The following is an 18,949-nucleotide window of genomic DNA, read 5'->3' as shown; positions in this document are numbered from 1 at the left end:
TCAGTCTGTTCAGGAATGTGTCAAGTAAGTAGCTAAGGAAGAAATATTAGTAGGGCTGAAAAAGATAACAGCCTCACCAGGGCCTGATCTCCCACACTGAGTACACAGGTGACTTTCTCATGTAATAAAATGTTCCTCTGTCTCATGAGATAACTTATTTGATTTCAATTAAAATTTGATACTTTATTAAGAATTCCCATACAGTAGATAGAGCCTGGGGACTCTTATGGAAGAACAGGAGGAAGGATTGTAGCCTATAAGGGAATAGGAACTCCACAGGAAGACCAGCAGAGTCAACTAACCTGGACCCTTGGCAAGCACCTCATCTATTGAGTCATCTCTTTGGTTCTAAACCATTTTCTTTATTGCATCTATGTTTTGTGTCAGAACTTAGAAAGACATTGTGTCCACTAAGTCGTATTCTTGATTTTCTACCTTTATAATTCTACTTACTTGTATTCACATACTTAATCTGTGTTTAATATACATGTGTGATGCCAGTAGGATTTGCACTGACTATAGCCATTTTTCCAACCACTGTTCTTTTTTTTTTTTTTTTTTTAACGAGGGTTATCTTGGATGGTGTTGAGACAAAGTCTTGTTGTAAGTCTTGAACTCACAATTTGGATTAGCAGACTTCAAACTAATGATTTCCTTGCCTTCCTTTACCTTTACCAAGTGTTGGATAATCTTATCCTTACAAGCTTTTTGGAAACATTCATATTTATTCTTCCACAATCACAATATAGCTAATAGGTAATTATCTATCTATCTATCTATCTATCTATCTATCTATCTATCTATCTATCTATCTATCTATCTATCTACTTCTCTGATCTCACACTATTATTATGTATTAGAGTTAATGTTATTTTTCAATGCATTTTAATAGCAATCGAAAAAGTTTTTACCTGTTTATTTTTCCTAATATATAAATTCTATAAGTAGAACCTAATTATAGATTCATCCTTTAAAATATCAATGCTCTCTTTATTTATTACTTTTCTATTGTGATGAAATACCATGACTAAAGCAACTTAGAGAAGAGTTTATTTGGGCTTACGGATCCAGAAGGTTAGGGTCTATGATGGTATAGTGGAAGCAGCAGTCAGCAAGAGCTGGATGTTAAGAGCAATAGCTGAGGAGTCAAATCTTGTACTGCAAGCACAAAGTAGAGAAAGGGAATAAAAAAAAAATGGTATGCAGGTTTAAGTTCTCAAAGCCTTTCTCCAGGGGCTGGAGAGATGGCTCAGTGGTTAAGAGTACTGACTGCTCTTCTAGAAGTCCTGAGTTCAAATCCCAGCAACCACATGGTGGCTCACAACCATCTGAAATGGGATCTGATGCCCTCTTCTGGTGTGTCTGAAGATATATATATGATCTTTAAAATGCCTGCCTCCAGTAACACTTCCTTTAACAAGACCACACCTCCTTATCTTCCCCAAACAGCTCCAGCAACTGAGAACTTAGCATTTAGAAGCCAAAACTACAGAAACAACTCCTTTAACTCCCCTCATTCTTCTCTCTAAGGAATTTATTGAAATTATACTGAGGAAAAAATAACTTATATATAAATATTAGTCTGTCTGTCCCTGAACATGTTGTGCTTACATCCAATATCCATTTTCTCAGGTCTTCATTCCTTTATGTACTTCAGTAAAAATGTGAAACTATATACCTTGAGGCTTTCTACATGTATATTACAAAGTTTGTTATTTATGAGTAAGTGATCTTTTTCCATGGCATTTAGAATATGGCATTGATGGAATAAAAGCACTCCTTCTCTTTATAGGATCAACATTTTTTTACAGTGAGCCTCAACTCTGCCAGATTTTCAGATTATCCTTATACACAATGCATAAGAAATATTGTGTTAGCTGTAAATCATTAGGCCTTAGTCTGTTATCCATGATTTGCAGCAGCAGCATCCCTTGGGAACTTGTTAGAAATGCAGGTCCTCTGGACTCATTCCATCCTAAATGAATGAGAAACTGTGTGTAGCACTCTGTATTTAACATGTCTCTAGGGGCTTCTTATGCTCAAGTTTGTAGAACACTGATACAAAGAATATTTCCTTTTATTTATATATTTCATAGTAAGACATTGTAGCAGAATTCAGTGAAAACAAATTACTAATTTCCAAGAGAAAGAGGGAAGAAGAGGCTATGGGATATGCACACTCTTTTTTTTTGTTTTCAGTTCCTTAATTAAGTAATCAGGAAGGGGTGATATTTTGGTGATTAGCTGAAGTAAGTTTGTTTCAAATTGAGACATGATAGGCAATCAAAATTTCAAAGAGTGGAATTGCAAGACATTGGGTTAGCTATGCCTGGCATTTGACACTCAATAGATGTTTGTTAAAAGAAAATTAGCCCCATTAATAATAGAAGAATAGCCCCAATAACCTCTTGAAAATTATAGATGATTTTCTTAATGGGAGGGCAATATAATCATCAGCAAAAATGATCAGTTGCAGAAAGATAAATGATTTCATAAACAACAATAAACTCCTAGGCATTCCTATATCAATTATGAGTGACAAAACTACAGGCTATACGGGGAAGAGTGGTACTACTGCAACTGAATGTATATGTCATTTAGTGGACAGCAAGATAGTAGTGGTTGTGTGGTGATAACATGAGCGTATTGCCTCCGTGACTAGAGAAAATTATTTGAATATTTTTACGAAGAGTGTGTCATGCACTCTGTCATTCCACCAAAGAAAACAAGAATTAGATGGAATTGTAGAAGTGTTATTGAAGTGGGAGTTTGGATCTAGAAATACTTGTAGTGTACTTTTCTGGACCCGAGAAGTTCAGTGAAGTTGACAATGAACTGACAACATCATTGAAAATCCCTAAATTTATGATAAGAGGAAAGAGTATTTGTCCTATGTAGCCTGAGCATCTCTTTCCAGGTTTAGTGCTACATAAAAAAAGAATGATATAAAAACAAGTCAACTTCATAGTGCGAATTGTTATTGATACTTCTGGATAATAGTCAGCACTAACTCTTGAAGAGAACCCATTTTTTTTCAGAACTGTAGCTTAAGCCCAACATAGGTCAGTAGAAATCCTAGCAAGCTGATCACTTAGTTCAATTATGCAATGTCAAAACAGATTTAGGTGAACCTCTTAAGATAATATGACTGCTCTAGTTCATAATATTACACAGTTTAGAAGGGGTAAAACATACTTTGAATAAGATTCAAATTTCGATTTAGTATGAAAAAGAAATGACTGTCTACTGCAGTTATTGTCATATAGATGTTTTGGGATATGACCTCTTCCATGTTGCAGGTAGGGTTTAGCTATGAGCTTATGTGATGGTTTATCATTCTGACTTTTAAAAAAAGAAGCAAAAACTAGAGATAGAACTGAGTGCTTCATGTATGGTACACAGTGATGTACCTCTGGAATACATCCCCAGCCCACTCTCTGACATTTTAAAATTTACCCTTTGTGTATACATTATGGCTTCTGGTGTTAGGTTTTTATGGGATTGCTGTGTATGTGCATGTCTCTATATTTATATGTTTCCTGTGCTCCTTTTTTGTCTTTTTCTTTGCTTATTTTTGTTGTATTTTATTTGTTTTTTATTCATAATATCATATCTTATTTTATTTTATTATTATCCCATAAAGAGTCTTTTGTTTTCTAATGAGAGTCAGTGAGGAAGTAGATCTGGAGGTATGTGGGTAAAAATTGGGAAGAGTAGAAGGAGGAGAAATTGTAATCAAAATATGTTATGTTAAAAATATTTTTTCAATAAAAAGAAAAAAGAGAGGTAAAAATATAACCTTACATTTAATAATACTTAAAGAATACATTTCTAATGATTAAACTACAAATTTCATAATTTCAAATTTTCAGTGATAATGCTACATTCAACTTGATTTAGAAGAATACATTTAAATTTTGCTTGATTTTATAATTTTTAAATCCTGTAAGCTTTCTTTTCTTAAAACAGGGCTTATCACAACTTTAATGAGGGTAGACTATTATAGATACTTCTAAAATTTCTTTCATAAAACACAAGTTTAATTCCTAGATAAGATTTACATTAGGTGATATGAAATTAATTTGGGATATCTCAAATCTCATTACTTTTAAAGCTATTGCTTCTTGTACAGACATGGATGGAATGATATGGTGACTTTTAATTAAATATAAAGCAATAGGAATCTCTATTTTAAATGTGATAGATTCTTAAAATATTAGATTTGTCAGTTACTGAAATGCTTATAGAAAAATTGCTTGACTTATGCAATATATCTCAACTATCAGGAACAGTTTTGTCAGTTTTATTTCTAGTGAGTTGAGCAGAGTAGAATATTTTAAAGGGTAAACTACAATTAGGTCTATGTGAGGTGTATTTTCTAAGTAGCAATTGATTTCCCTTTTTATTCATCATGTTGTCACAGGCAATGAGAAGTGTTTCTTTTTTTTCCCCCTCTTGTCGTTTTTCTCTTTTGTTTTCTGGAGCAATTGAAGAAGTTCAAGACATGGTCTCATAATGTCACTCAGACTGGCCTCAAACTTATAATCCTTTGCTTTCTGGATACTAGGATAATAGGCATGTACCAACACTTAGGGCAGCTCAAGTGCATCTGTTTAGTTACTGTGCCCATCTGGTTAGCTCTCTCTCTCTCTCTCTCTCTCTCTCTCTCTCTCTCTCTCTCTCTCTCCTCTTTAATTGTTTTTCCTTTTTTCTACACTGATCTAATGGTCATTGAGTAGAAAATTGTTCAGTTTCCATGAATGTGTAGGCTTTCTGTTGGTTATGTTGTTAAAGTCCACCTTTAATCCATGGTAGTAGATAAGATACAGGAGTTATTTCAATTTTCTTATATCTGCTGATACTCACTTTGTGACTGACTATATGATGAGTTTTTAAGAAGGTCCCATGAGATGCTAAGAAGTATATTATTTTGCATTTGAGTGAAATATTTTGTAGATGTTAGATACACTTGATTCATAACATCTTTTAGTTTCATTATTTCTCTGTTTAGTTTCTGTCTAGATGACCTGTTCATTGGTGAGAGTGTGATATTGAAGTCTCCCACTATTAATATGTGGTGTTTAATATGTGCTTTAAAGTTTAGTAATGTTTCTTTTGTGGACATGGGAATACTTGTATTTGGGGTATAGCTATTCAGAATTGAGATGTCCTTTTGGTGAAATTTTTCCTTTGTGTATAAAGTGCTCTTTCTGATCTCTTTTGATTAATTTTGGTTAAATTTCTATTTTATTAAATATTAAAATGACTATTCTAGCTTGGTTCCTGGGTCTTTTTCCTTGAACAACCTGTTTCCAGTCCTTTACTGTGAGGTAATGTCTATCTTTGTTGCTAAGGTGTGTTTCTTGTATGCAGCAGAATGATGGATCCTGCATTTGCCTCATTCTGTTGGCCTGTGTCTTTTTATTGGAGAATTGAGTCCACTGATATTGAGAGATGTTGTGAATGGGCCTGGTGCTGTTTTTATTTTGAGACTAATTCTGCTCTCCTGAAAGGGGATTTGGACAAGGAGTAGTCAAGTACTCAGGTGACTTCTTGTGAACCAATCTCCTAATGAATAAAGGAGCCAATCACTGGGTATGTAGGTAGGACTTAGAAGAGAAGGAAGAGAGGGTTAGAGGCTTTTGGAATGGGACTAGCATAATGAGATGTAGCTGCTAGAGATTCCCTCTATCATTGTGGATCCACCAGGATTTGCCACTGGAAGAATAAGATTTAATAAGGCTTACGAGATTAGGTTTTAGTTGTTGCAGCCAGTGATTGTGTTACCATTGTTTCTGAGCTACATTCCTGTGGTGTTTTTCTTCAAGTGGCAATTCAACTGGGTTGTAGAGAGAAAGGTATTGCAGCAAACCGTGTGTTTGCCTGATGTGCATCAAAAACGCCATGAGGGCTTAAAGGCATGGGGCTGGTGTGGTAGCGACCTCCCAAAGGGAACATAGTGAGCTGGGTGGAGATTTTGGAGTTCTGAGTCAGAGTCTCCATGAGATAAAAACAGGTCGGCCATTGCCTGCCAGTGCATGGCCTTCCAGCCCCATGGGGCAGAGAGTTGCCAGCAGTAGCTCAGAAACCCTGCCTGTCAACAAGAGTTTCATTTCTGCTGGGTTGCTGGATGTTGTGGCTGCTGACTGCAGGGTGGATGGTCATTGTGTGGGGCTGGAATGGCAGTGATCTGCCAAGAGAACTTGGGAGCTCCGGCCCAGATAGACCACCGAGTTGAGATCACCCAGCTGGAGACATGTGGCACACGCCGGGCCAGTAGAGTGGGAAGGCTGCCAGTCATGGGAACAAAATACCCATGAAAGGATACAGGTACACAGACAAAATTTAGAGCTAAGATGAAAGGATGGACTATCCAGAGACTACCCCATCCAGGAATCCATCCCATCATCAGTCACCAAACCCAGATACTAATGCACATGCCAGCAAGATTCTGCTGAAGGGACCCTGATATAGAGACCTCTTGTGAGGTTATGCCAGTGCCTGGCAAATACAGAAGTGGATGCTCACAGTAAGCTATTGGATGGAACACAGGGCCCCCAATGGAGGAGCTAGAGAAAGTACCCAAGGAGCTGAAGGGAGCTGCAACCCTATAGGTGGAACAACAATATGAACTAACCAGTACCCCCCGAGCTCATGTCTCTAGCTGCATATGTAGCAGAAGATGGCCTAGTCGGCCATCATTGGGAAGAGAGACCCCTTGGTCTTGCAAACTTTATATGACCCAACACAGGGGAATGCCAGGGCTAAGAAGTGGGAGTGGGTGGGTAGGGGAGCAGGGGCGGGAGGAGGGTATGGGGAACTTTCGGGGTAGTATTTGAAATGTAAATAAAGAAAATATCTAATAAAGAATTAAAGCTATATCATTGTAATTCAATGTAATAAAATATTTGGCCATAGTAAAAAAAATGGATTTAGGGTTAGATCAATTTCCTGAAGTAAACAACTAAACCAAAACAACCATGAAACCAGTTCCATTCATTTCAAGAAAAACAAAATTGCTATCTTATGTTTAATACTTAAGATTTCAAGATGTTGTAAATTTATGCCTTGTATTTGTATTTTAGTGCAACTGCTTCTATATGCTTTGTGGGCTTCTCAGACTCTGAGTTCCCACATTAATTTTGGAACTGGTGCTGTGTTTTGTATAAAAAATATTTGCAGTAACCCTATACATTGCGTTTCTTTCGTCTTACCTAACGTTCTACAGACTCCATAAGCGTACTGATTCTGTTTTACCTAAATTCCTCTATATATGGTTGACTGTCTATATACACATGCTGTCTAATGGTTTCACTGTAATCATCAATAATACTATTAGTGTTATTTAGTGACTCACCATTGTAAAATGATTCAATGATTTTCACAAGATGTATCATGGACAGTAGATGCATATATTTATATCTTAAAACTTTGATAACTTTTAAAGACAGCACAATTTTTAAAAGTCTTGGTATTGATCTTTATAATGAATTTTGGCTTCTTTTCTTCCTGAATAGGTCTGTTCAACCCTGAGAAGTGATGGATATTCTGCACAGAGGAGAATTGGTTGCTGCAATACTCCGCAACCGGTATTTATAGAAACAATTTACTTTATAATTTATATAGTCTCTCCTATTTTATATACTTAACATAGAAGGTACTCAATAGATGCTATTCTACAACTAGGTAAAAATAGAAATTATTTATTAAATAAGTAAATAAGAGAAGAACTATCTAATCAGATAAATCATATTAGTGGCACTGTGTTCTGAGCTAAAGAAAAAAACAGAATATACCAAGAAAACACAATGGATGTAACATGTGAAGAGCTGGTATATAGTCACTGGAGATTATGATTTAAAATCTTAATTCTAAAAGCATTATTTGTGAGTAAATATAATCATGGCTTAAGAGTAAAAGTCCCAATAAGATTTTCAAATAGTACTTCATGTGATTATGTACATATTTCTGTCATTAAAAATCCAGTTATATGCTTGCCAAGGAATTAATGCGAGCCATTTAGAGCTCCCTGAGGCAGATTAAGAATTTAAATTAATGGTTTAAAGAAAAATAGCTTTACTACGGTTTGCATAGTAAGTTCCAGATTAGTTAGACCTGTGTAAGACCCCCATCTCAAAGGCATGAAATAAAATATAAGTAAAAGAAAAAAATAAAAGTAAAATAGCCTTGTTTATGCAGGTGTGAAAGAATATCTCTCCTAGTTGTTTGCACAGTTTAGGTGAAGCATGGTAATAGCACATTCCACAGAGTTCTCTATATTCTGGTAGGAGTAGAGTCTTGAGAAATGTTAACTGCTCTAAATGTCAGTTTCATTATCTGTAAAGTGGGGGCCATAATACTAATGTTACAAATGATTGTGGAGAAGAAATACATGTAATATGGTATGTGTTTGCTTGTAACATGTATGAGGATACAGTGGTAGCAGGTTGGGCCAGTAATAAGTGCTGTGTAAGTGCTAGTATTATCAAAACTTTAATTATTAAATTATTTTAATTATTAAAATGTAGCATTGTCAAACACCACACAACATTTCCATCAATAATAGAAACATATACATCTGCTGTCCTATAAAATTATAATGCAGGTGAAAAGCCCTATGAATTCATCCTAATGACATAGGATAGCTCATTACTTAACGTTTTGTGGAGATATTGGTAGTAATGTACATATTTTTCTGTGTTTTGTATATAAATTTCCCTTATTGCAGTTGTGTGTTAGATATAATAATTAGTAATAATAATAAATGACTACATTATAAGGTTGTATGTCAGCCGGGCGTGGTGGTGCACGCTTTAATCCCAGCACTTGGGAGGCAGAGACAGGCGGATTTCTGAGTTCAAAGCCAGCCTGATTTACAAAGTGAGCTCCAGGACAGCCAGGGCTATACAGAGAAACCCTGTCTCGAAAAAAAAAAAAGTTTGTAGAAATGTATAGACGCATTGTGTGCTATGCACACATTGGTAAAATTAACTAATGATGTATTTCACAAGAATGTATTGTCATGATTGAGTCATGATGTATTTGTGATTCTGAATTCTGAGATATTTTAAAATATAGTTTAATTGAGAGACAAAAATGGGAAAGGTTAAGGCAGAAAGGGAGCATAGTCCTGGCTATTTTACATATAGCATATAAAAGGTTTTGCATAGTAATCCCAAAGTAATTGGAATGTGTGTACACTATCATCTTTGGAAGGGTATGATACTGGTCCAAACATCTGTAAGATGTATTTGCTTATTAATAACACTGAATTAACAAAATAATAAAATCAACTTGTGGGCATGTTCGGTAAAATGACAGAAGACACTCCAGTCCAGACAGCAGGTAGGCTAACTGCACATCTTCACCTTTCTCCTGTCTCCTTCTAATTCAATGCCCCAATCACATCCCATTCCTGTAGCAGAGCATCTAGTGCAATCTTTACTGCCCTCATTTCCTATCTCCAGTGGACCAAACAGATTTTCCTCTCTAAACTTCCCTCCACTCTGGGACACTATGAAAAGGCCAAATCTAAGAATAAGAATAATTTTTTTTTACCTGATCTTGATTTAACTTTGGTACATGTCATCTGTCTAGAATATTCATTTCATTTAGATTTCCCCAATTTTGTAAAATACAGGATTTTGAAGTAAGACCTAATAATTTTTTTTTAATTTCCTCAGGGTCTGCTGTTATGTCTCCCTTTTCATTTCTGATTTTTTAATTTGAGTACCATCTATCTGTCTTTTAGTTAGTTTGGGTAAGGGCTTGTCTATCTTGTTGATTTTCACAAAGAACTGGCTCTTAGTTTTGTTGATCCTTTGTATAGTTCTCTTTGTAATTGATTGATTTCAGATCTGAGTTTGATTATTTCCTGTGGTCTACTTCTCTTGCATGCGTTTGCTTCCTTCCTGGTGTACTTTTAAATTGTTAGTATGAGAACTCTGCAATTTCATTTTTGAAGGCACTGCTTTCTCTTGGCACTTTCATTGTGTCCCATAAGTTTGGGTATGTTGTGGCTTCATTTTCATTGAATTCTAGAAAGTCTTTGATTTCTTTCTTTCTTTCTTCTTTAACACAGTAGTCATAGATTAGGGAGTTGTTCAGTTTCCATGAGTTTGTAGGCTTTATATTGTCTCTATTGTTTTTTAAGCCCAGCTTTAACCCATACTGGTGTGATAAGATACAAAGTGTTCTTTCAATCTTCTTGTATCTGTTGAGGCTTGCTTTGTGACCAAGTATATGATCAAATTTGGAGAAGGTTCCATGAGGTGCTGAGAAGAAAGAATCGTCTTTAGTGTTTTGGTGATATATATATATATATATATATATATATATATATATATATATATATATATATATATATATACCATTTGATTCATAACCTCTGTTACTTTCATTATTTTTATGTTTAGTTTTTGTCTGCATGACCTGCAAATTGGTGAGACTGGGGTGTTGAAGTATGATTTAATCTGTAGCAATGTTTCTTTTACAAATGTGGGTGCACTTGTGTTTTAGGCCTAGATGTTCAGAACTGAGACTTCATTTTGGTGAGTTTTTCCTTCAATAAGTATGAAGTGTCCTTTTTCATCTCTTTTGATAACTTTTGGTCAAAAGTCTATGTTATTAGATATTAAAATGGCTACTCCAGCTTGTTTCTTGGGACCTCTTGCTTGGAAAATCTTTCGCCAACCTTTATTCTTAGGTAGTGGCTATCTTTTTTGCTGAGGTGTGTTTCTTCTGTGCAGCAAAATGATGGATCCTGTTTATATATCCACTGTGTCTTTTTATTGGTGAATTGAGTCCACTGATGTTAAAAGCTATTAATGACCAGTGATTGTTAGTTCTAATGTTGTGGTATTAGTTAGTTAGTGTGTGTGTGTGTGTGTGTGTGTGTGTGTGTGTTTCTTTTATTTTGGTGTTGCTATGGAATGGTTAGTTTCTTGTGTTTTCTTGGATGCAATTATCCTCCTTGGAGTGGAGTTTTCCTTCTAGTGTTTTCTGTAGGGCTGGATTTGTGGATAAATATTGTTTGAATTTGGATTTTTTCTTGAAATAACTTGTTTTCTCCCTCTTTGGTGATTGAAAGTTTTACTGCATATAGCTGTCTAGGTTGGCATCTGTGGTTTTTCAGAGGTTACAAGATATCCCCCTTGCTGCTTTTAATGTTCTTTCTTTGTGATGTACATTTTTGTGTGTTTTGATTATTATGTGGTGGGAGGATTTTCTTTTCTTATATGTTCATATGCGTCTCCCTTTTTTGTTGGGAAAGTTTTCTTCTATGATTTGGTTGAAAATATTTTCTGGGTTTTGGAGCTGGGACTCTTCATCTTCTTCTATTTTTATTATTCTTAGGTTAAGTCTTTTCATGGTGTCCCAGATTGACTGGATGTTTTGTGTCAGGAATTTTTCAGATTTAACATTGTCTTTGACTGATGTATGAGTTTCTTCTGTTGTTTCTTCTACACCTCAGATTCTCTCTTTTTTTGTCCTGTATTCTTTTGGTTATGCTTGCTTTTTTGTTCCTGTTCTCTTTCCAGGTACTCTAGATAGTACAGGATTTTTCTATATATCCTTGGCTATCCTGAAACTCACTCTGTAGTCCAGGCTGGCCTCTTCTTCAAGAGTGCTGAGATTAAAGGCTAAAGGCATGCACGAACACTGACTGGCTTAAACAACTCTATTTAAGGAAGAGCAGAAAAGGTCATCATCACCATTATTTAATAGTACCTATACATTCTGTCTAGGGTTAAAAATTGACAAAATATCCTACTTTTGAATGGTAAATAATCTTAAAAAATTAGATGTATACAAAAGAATGAACCTGCAATCTTATACCAATCACAAAAGTAATCCCCAAATTAATAAAACACCTGAGCATAAGTTCTGAGCAATACAATTCATAGATGGAAATTTTGATAAAAACCCTCTTTGATATTGGTGACATTGGCATTGATTTTGATGTAACATTAAAAACTAGGCAACTGAATAGAAAAATCAACTAGTTCAGACTACTACAAAATTTTGTGTGGGATCTAGAGAGATGGCTCAGTGGTTAAAGGCACTTACTGATCTTGCAGAAGAGCCAGATTCCATTTCCAGTATCTATATGGTAGCTTACAAACATATGTAACTCCAGTTCCAGGGGTTCTGAGGCTTTGTTCATGTCTACAAGGACACTAAACATTCATATGGTACACATACATGCATGCAGGCAAAATCCACATAAAAGGAAAATAAGTAAGTTATTTTACAAAAAGCTTCTATAGGACAAAGAAAGCAGTCAACAAAAATGGAAAGACAGATTGACAGAGTATTAGAAAAACAAAGGATAAGTTTTAGAAAGGTTGTAGGGATTATTATAAGGAACTATAAGGAGGCCTATATATTATACTAGTAGGGATAGTAGGGATATATATATATATGCATGCCATTGTGGAAAAGAGTATATGTAGGTTTTTCAAAAAAGCATCACAGAACTATGTGAATCAGATATCCTCCTGTTTAGCATATGGGATGAAGAAATGAAGTGTACAACTTTTCAAGGTATCTTTACACACATGTTAATTATAGCATCATTCACAATTGCCAAGAGGTAAAAAACTACTTTTGATATAATAATGGACTGTTATCTTTAATATAATGAATTTTTCTATGTAAAATCACAGTCGACTAGTCTCCATTTTTTTAAAGGGGCATAGCCATTGTCCATAATATAGATAAATCAGGAGAATTTTCTCTAAGTGAAATGACACAATTGCTAGTCTTGCTGTGGGACCTAAGGAAAAAACAAACAAACAAACAAACCTCAGAGATGTAGAATGGTAATGATGGACAGGGAGTAGGATGAAATGGGGATAAATGAGTCATAGAGTACAAATTTATCCTTAGGTAATTTTTAGAGTTTTGGAGGTGTGAAGTACAGCTTTAGCATAATAGTTGATACTGCAGTATTTGATGAAAATTTGCCAGGAGTGTAGATCTTAGAAGCTTTCACCAAAGATGACAGATATAGACGGTGAAGGAAATTTTCTTAGTTAGGGTTTTATTGCTGATAAGAGAAGCCATGACCAAAGCAAATCTTAAAAAGTAAAACATTTAATTGGGGCTGGCTTATAGTTTCAGAGATTTAATCCATTATCATCATGGTGAGAAACATGGCAGCATGCAGGTGGACATGATACAAGAGAAGGAGCTGAGAATTCCTCATTGTGATCCACAGGCAACCACACAGAGACTGTCTTCTACAGGCAGCCACACTGAGACTGTCTTCTACAGGCAGCCACACAGAGACTGTCTTCTACAGGCAGTCACACGGAGACTGTCTTCTACAGGCAGCCACATATAGACTGTCTTCTACAGGTAGCCAGAAGCAGATTGTGTATCACACTGGGTTTAGCTTGGGCATAGGAGACATCAAAGCCCACTCCTACAGTTACACACTTTCTTCAACAAGGACACACCTCCTAAGAGTGCCACTCCCTAAGTCCAAGCATTGAAACACATGAGTCTATGGGAGCCATACCTAGTCAAAACAACCAAAGACATATTAATTTATTTGGGTATTAATAATTGTTTCACTGTGACTGGGACTATGTATATTAAAACACCAAGATATATACCTTAAATGTATACCATAAAATGATATAAATAGATGACTGGAAGATGTAGTCTTATACCTATGAATGAATGTTACATGAGATTTTAAAATAATCCATAAAGGACTATAAAAAGCAATTAATCCATAAAGGACTATAAAAAGCAATTTGATGTAAATAAAAATATCAATGCATTTTATTTGTCTTAGTAGTGGCTACTTCAAATTTCCAAGGAAAAACTTTTTACTAAAATAGCCATAAAGCATAAATATTTGGAATAATCTCAAGTATAATTCTCAGAAGTAAGACAGAATACTTACATAACATACCAGCGTCCAATTATAAGATTAAAACTGCTAGTCAAAGATAGATGTCTCCCTAGATCACTGTATAGATTCTATGACTTTCTTTCAAAGCTTTAGAAGATGCCTGATGGTTAATCTCATGTGCAGTAAGGCATGCAAATTTGAAACTTATCTGTGGAACTATACGGGGGGAAAGTTAATGATTTCTGCTGTCAAGGGAAAAATAAAGAAGACTGGAAGAAGTGGGAGGAGGCCAAATTAAGAAGGAATTGTTGTCTGAAGGAATTGCTGCATGTGCTGTATTGCACTCAGTTTTGTTGTTTGAATGTGAATAAACCAAAAATTGTAGGACTTACTGACACTTTCAAAAAGAGACATGATGTCTGTGTGAGTTATTTGGGGAAGGAAGGCTGGAAATATTTTTTGAGGCCAGGCACCTATTGTAGCAGTCAATGTGAGATGTGGAAGAACCCAGTGGTTGACAGTAAAAATGAAGGAATGGCCTTGTGGAATATTTAGGTTATATATGGAAGCGTTCTGTGGTGACCTGGAGTACTCACACCCTACTTAGAATAATTTTGAAATTTATAGCATGACTGTGCCAACAAGGTGTCCTCTTGTTTTGGTCAAAATACAATCTATTTTTCAGTACTCTGGTCAAATCCCATGCCCTGTGATCAGCCAGATGGTCCATAACGGTCTCTTGGCTTCTGCCTCATTTAATACATTTATTGTATGACATTTATTTTCACATTGAAGCAATTTTAGCTTGTTGATACCTATGACATTGTTCACTGAACTGTTTCAGAGCATGAATGACTGACTAAAATCATTTGATGTCATTTACACTATGATATTGCACAGTAGATTCTCAATAAATATATAAATTGAATCACTGATGACAAATCATTCGTTGCTGGTAACTTTGGTTAGAAGGAATAAGGTCATTTGCATCTATATCTTCCAGTCAGCCATCTTGTTACAATTAAGGAACTGGATGTTGGCAGTCTTTAAAAGTGAGGTAAAGTAATTGAGTTTAGATTCTAGAAATGGCTCAGATTTGTTTTCAATTCTTTTTCACATATTTTTCCTTTGCGGCTCAGATATTTTAACTGGTATAATATGTAATCGCGTCTCCCCCATCCTGTTTCTGTGGTAGAAACTAGACTGTTTTTGCTAATTAGACCTGCTTCCAGGATGCCTGCCTAGCTCAGTTTGATTATGTGAGTTGCTTTACATAATCTATAAATATATTTTTACTTATAAATTTCTCAAGAATTTTAGTCTATTAGTGAAATTTATGTTTTTATATTAATTTTTTATTTTTTCAGTTTCCTGACTTTTTGTTCTGATTGAGCTTATGAGCTTAATTGCCTTACATATAAGACTTGAATTAATTTTTGTATAAACCCATTAAGGAGCAGTAATTAGTTCTTCTACTTTATTTTAGAGTCCTGTTTTGTTTTTTTTTCCTTATGTTTGTAGACCTTTTCCACAAGTCTAGTATATTGTAACATTTTTGTAAGCTTTTCTCATTTCTTCTATTTTCACATGAGAATTTCCTAATGAGTGAAACAACTACACTAATAGTAATTTTGTAATAATGTAGGATGTCAGATGAACAAAGGGCAGGGCTGAAGCCAGCTGATGTTTATATGTAATATATGTATATATTACATATATGTATATATGTATGTATATTTATGTATGTATGTATGTGTATATATATATATATATATATATATATATAGTATATAACCTATACAGTACCTACATAGTGGTTACAAAGTAAAAATATATTTGTTTAACTTTATAGACTATATATTTTAAAAAATTATTACTCACCAAAGATCTGGCCTTTTATTTTTTCACGATTTATATTCATAAACTGATTTGAAGATATTTTTGTGCTTTCTTTTTTAAGTCAAACAAGCTTCCAAAAGATGAATACAGAGATTAGACAGAGGGTAAAACTTAAAATCCTGAGGCCATTTGCTTTGTTATGCAGTAGGCTCATTTTGTTTCAGAAATCATGTGAATTTTGGCTATCTGCTATTTTTGCTGTAAGATTTTACACTACATCCAATGTGTTGTCATATTTTCAGTATTGTCATACTGAAAGGCTGTATATCTTTATATAAATGACATATACATTTTAGTAATGTTCTATGTTTTATAATCTTAGGGAATTTTCCAGACCACACAGTTTTCTCTCTTCCTAGGAAGGAAAAAGTACTTCTAGATTTCTCTTTTTCTACATGTCTTATTATTCAAAATTTTTATTGAATTCCACACCTTCTTATACAGTCTCATCCTGTTAATGTTTGCCCATGGGTTGATGACTTCATGTCTCAAATCTTAAATCTTTTTCATGGATCATAGGCTAAAGGTTTATTATTCTTACTTTCTGTCATTTGGGAAAGTAGGCTTCATTTCATAACACATTTATTGTAGAATACATGAAAAAAGGAGAAAGCATATATGCAAGGTAACAAAATAGCCTAAGATAATGTATGTTCATTCTGATCTTTTGGTGTACTTTTGAATGTTACCAAATTATAATGGTAAAACAGGATAGGTGTACAGGAGTGCTTACCACATTCCATTCAAGCCCTCTTTCTTTTATTCTTTTCTTATACATTGCATCCTGAGGGCAGTTTATCCTCCTTCCATTACTCCCAGTCCCTCACATTGTCTCCCCCTCCCCCCAGGTCATACTAGCTGTGTAAAATATAGGAGGCTCCTTTACATCTCTGATTCTGTTTCATATCTAAATTAATGTCATACTGTATAGGATATATACAGATATGTGTGTGTACATGCATGTATGCATACATACATACATATATATACACACACACACATATATATATATATATATATATATATACACACACACACATATATATATATATATATATATATATATATATATATATGTATATGGATATGGATTAAATGAAATATATCTAAGAGTTAAATTCCTGGCATGTAGTGAATGTTAAATAATAGAAAAGAAACACTGCTTTGTTATACTGTATATTGTACCTTTATCTCTATCCTAGTTATATCATGAAAAATTTAACATGCCAATAAAAACTTATAGTACACAAAATAGCTGCATGTCATCAACTATTACATGGTATAAATAATTTCTTAATACTAACTTTTAGGTTGATTCTGTTTTGAAGTGTTACTAGTTTTAGCTGTCATAATTTTTCCTTTTACTATTTTCCCTGTCATTGATTTTGTTATGCACTGTGATACCAATAGCTATAGTTTGCACAGGTTTAGCTGCTCAATAAGTATTTGCCAAATGTAAATGTAAATGTATTTGGTCTTGGACACTGGCCCTATCCCTGTCTTAGAATTAGCCACCAATGAATGTACAAACGAGTAATTAGATAAAAGTGGAAAAAGTGTTTGAATGAATACCATGCTTCTTAATTTGTGACTGTCTCACATAATTTTTATTGTGGTGATATTTTATGTAAAATAATGTCTTAAGAGTTTTATTGATGTGAAGAGACACCATGATCATAACAATTCTTATAAAGGAAAATATTTAGTTGAGGTTGGCTTACAGTACAGAGGTTTAGACTATTGCTATAGCAGGGAGCGTGGTGGCCTGCAGGCAGACATGGTCTTGGAAAAGGAGCTGAGATTTCTATATCTTGATATATAGGCAGCAGGGGACTGTGAGCCACAGTGGGCATAGCTTCAACATATGAGGCTTCAAAGCTTGTCCCTATAGTGACACACTTTGTCTAACAAGGCCACACCTACTCCAACAAGGCCACAACTTCTAATAATGTCACATCCAATGGGCCAAGCATTTAAACACATGAGTCTATGGGCATACCTACTCAAACGACCACAAATGCTTTTTTTTTCCTTATTCACTTTATATCCTACTTACTGCGTCCCTCCTGGTCACCCTCTTCCTCATTCCTTCCCCCTATTCCCCTCTTCCCTTCTCCTCTGAGCAGGTAGAGGCTTCCCCTGGTATCTCTCCACCCTGGCACACCAAGTCTCTGTGAGGCTTGGCACATCTTCCTCCACTGATGCCAGGCTGCAGGGAGGCCTAGGTCCAGACCATATGTGTTCTTTGGTTCAGTCTATGAAAGCTTCCAGGGATCCAGGTTAGTTGACTCTGTTGGTCTTCTTGTGGAGTTCCTATCCCCTCCTGGGCCTGCAATCCTTCCTCCTATTCTTCCATAAAACCTCACAAGCTTCATCCACTGTTTGGCTGTGGGTCTCTGCATCTGTTTCAGTCAGCTGTTGGATGGAGCCTCTCAGAGGCCAGCCATGCTAGACTTCTGTCTACAAGCATATCACAGTATCCTTAATAATGTCAGGGATTGGTGCTTGCCTATGGGATGCGTCTTGAGTTGTGCCAGTTATTCCTCTATTTCAAATTCATGGCCTCTTGGTTGTTAAATGTGTGACTGTGTATGTATGTATGCATGTATGTATGTATGCATGTATGTGTGTGTATGTATGTATGTATGTATGTATGTATGTATGTATGTATGTATATAAACATGGATATCTGTACAGGTTGTCTGTGTATTCCACAGGATACTTGTAGGGTCAAAGGGCAACCTCTAGGAGTCAGTTCTGTTTTTTATATACTGTGGATTTCAGTGATGTATTTCAGGTTATTAGATTGGCTGCAGGGCTCTTTACCCACTGAGCCCCAGTTTCTTGATTTCTACTGTCTTTTAAAGCCCCTCTGTGCTGCTTAACATTCTTGGACTAGCACCCCAGTTAATATTGCCAAGGTTAGAGGAGTCAGTCTCCTAGTTCAGCAGGCTTTAGTCCCTCAGGGCAAAATCTCTTTGCTATTTGAAGAGGCTTGATTGAACTAATTCACACCAATGTGTGAATAACTGATGGCTCCCTCCTCCTGGAAGCCATAGTTAATATAATTTCAACAGGCTTCATGTTAGCTCACAGGAACCTGTAATTGCTATAATTTCTGGCAGTACCACAAAGCAAACAGTGGGGAAGGATGAGGGAGGTTGGAAGGAGAGGGAGATTCAC

The 18,949-nt window shown here is 35.3% G+C and overlaps 1 protein-coding gene across 3 annotated transcripts in view; it reads left to right on the top strand.

Moving 5' to 3' along the window:
* The window catches only part of Klhl13 (kelch like family member 13), a 143,181-nt gene that overhangs the window by 36,204 nt on the left and 88,028 nt on the right, over positions 1-18,949 (top strand). For all 3 annotated transcript variants that reach the window (XM_021187581.2, XM_029534309.1, XM_029534310.1), the window contains exon 3: positions 7,518-7,589. In XM_021187581.2, the coding sequence (XP_021043240.1) occupies positions 7,540-7,589 (50 nt within the window). In that variant the 5' untranslated portion in view covers positions 7,518-7,539. The remainder of the gene's footprint in view (positions 1-7,517; positions 7,590-18,949) is intronic.

Source organism: Mus pahari, chromosome X, assembly GCF_900095145.1.
Source record: "Mus pahari chromosome X, PAHARI_EIJ_v1.1, whole genome shotgun sequence".
NCBI lineage: Eukaryota > Metazoa > Chordata > Mammalia > Rodentia > Muridae > Mus > Mus pahari.
This window is presented reverse-complemented; position numbering and strand designations above follow the sequence as displayed.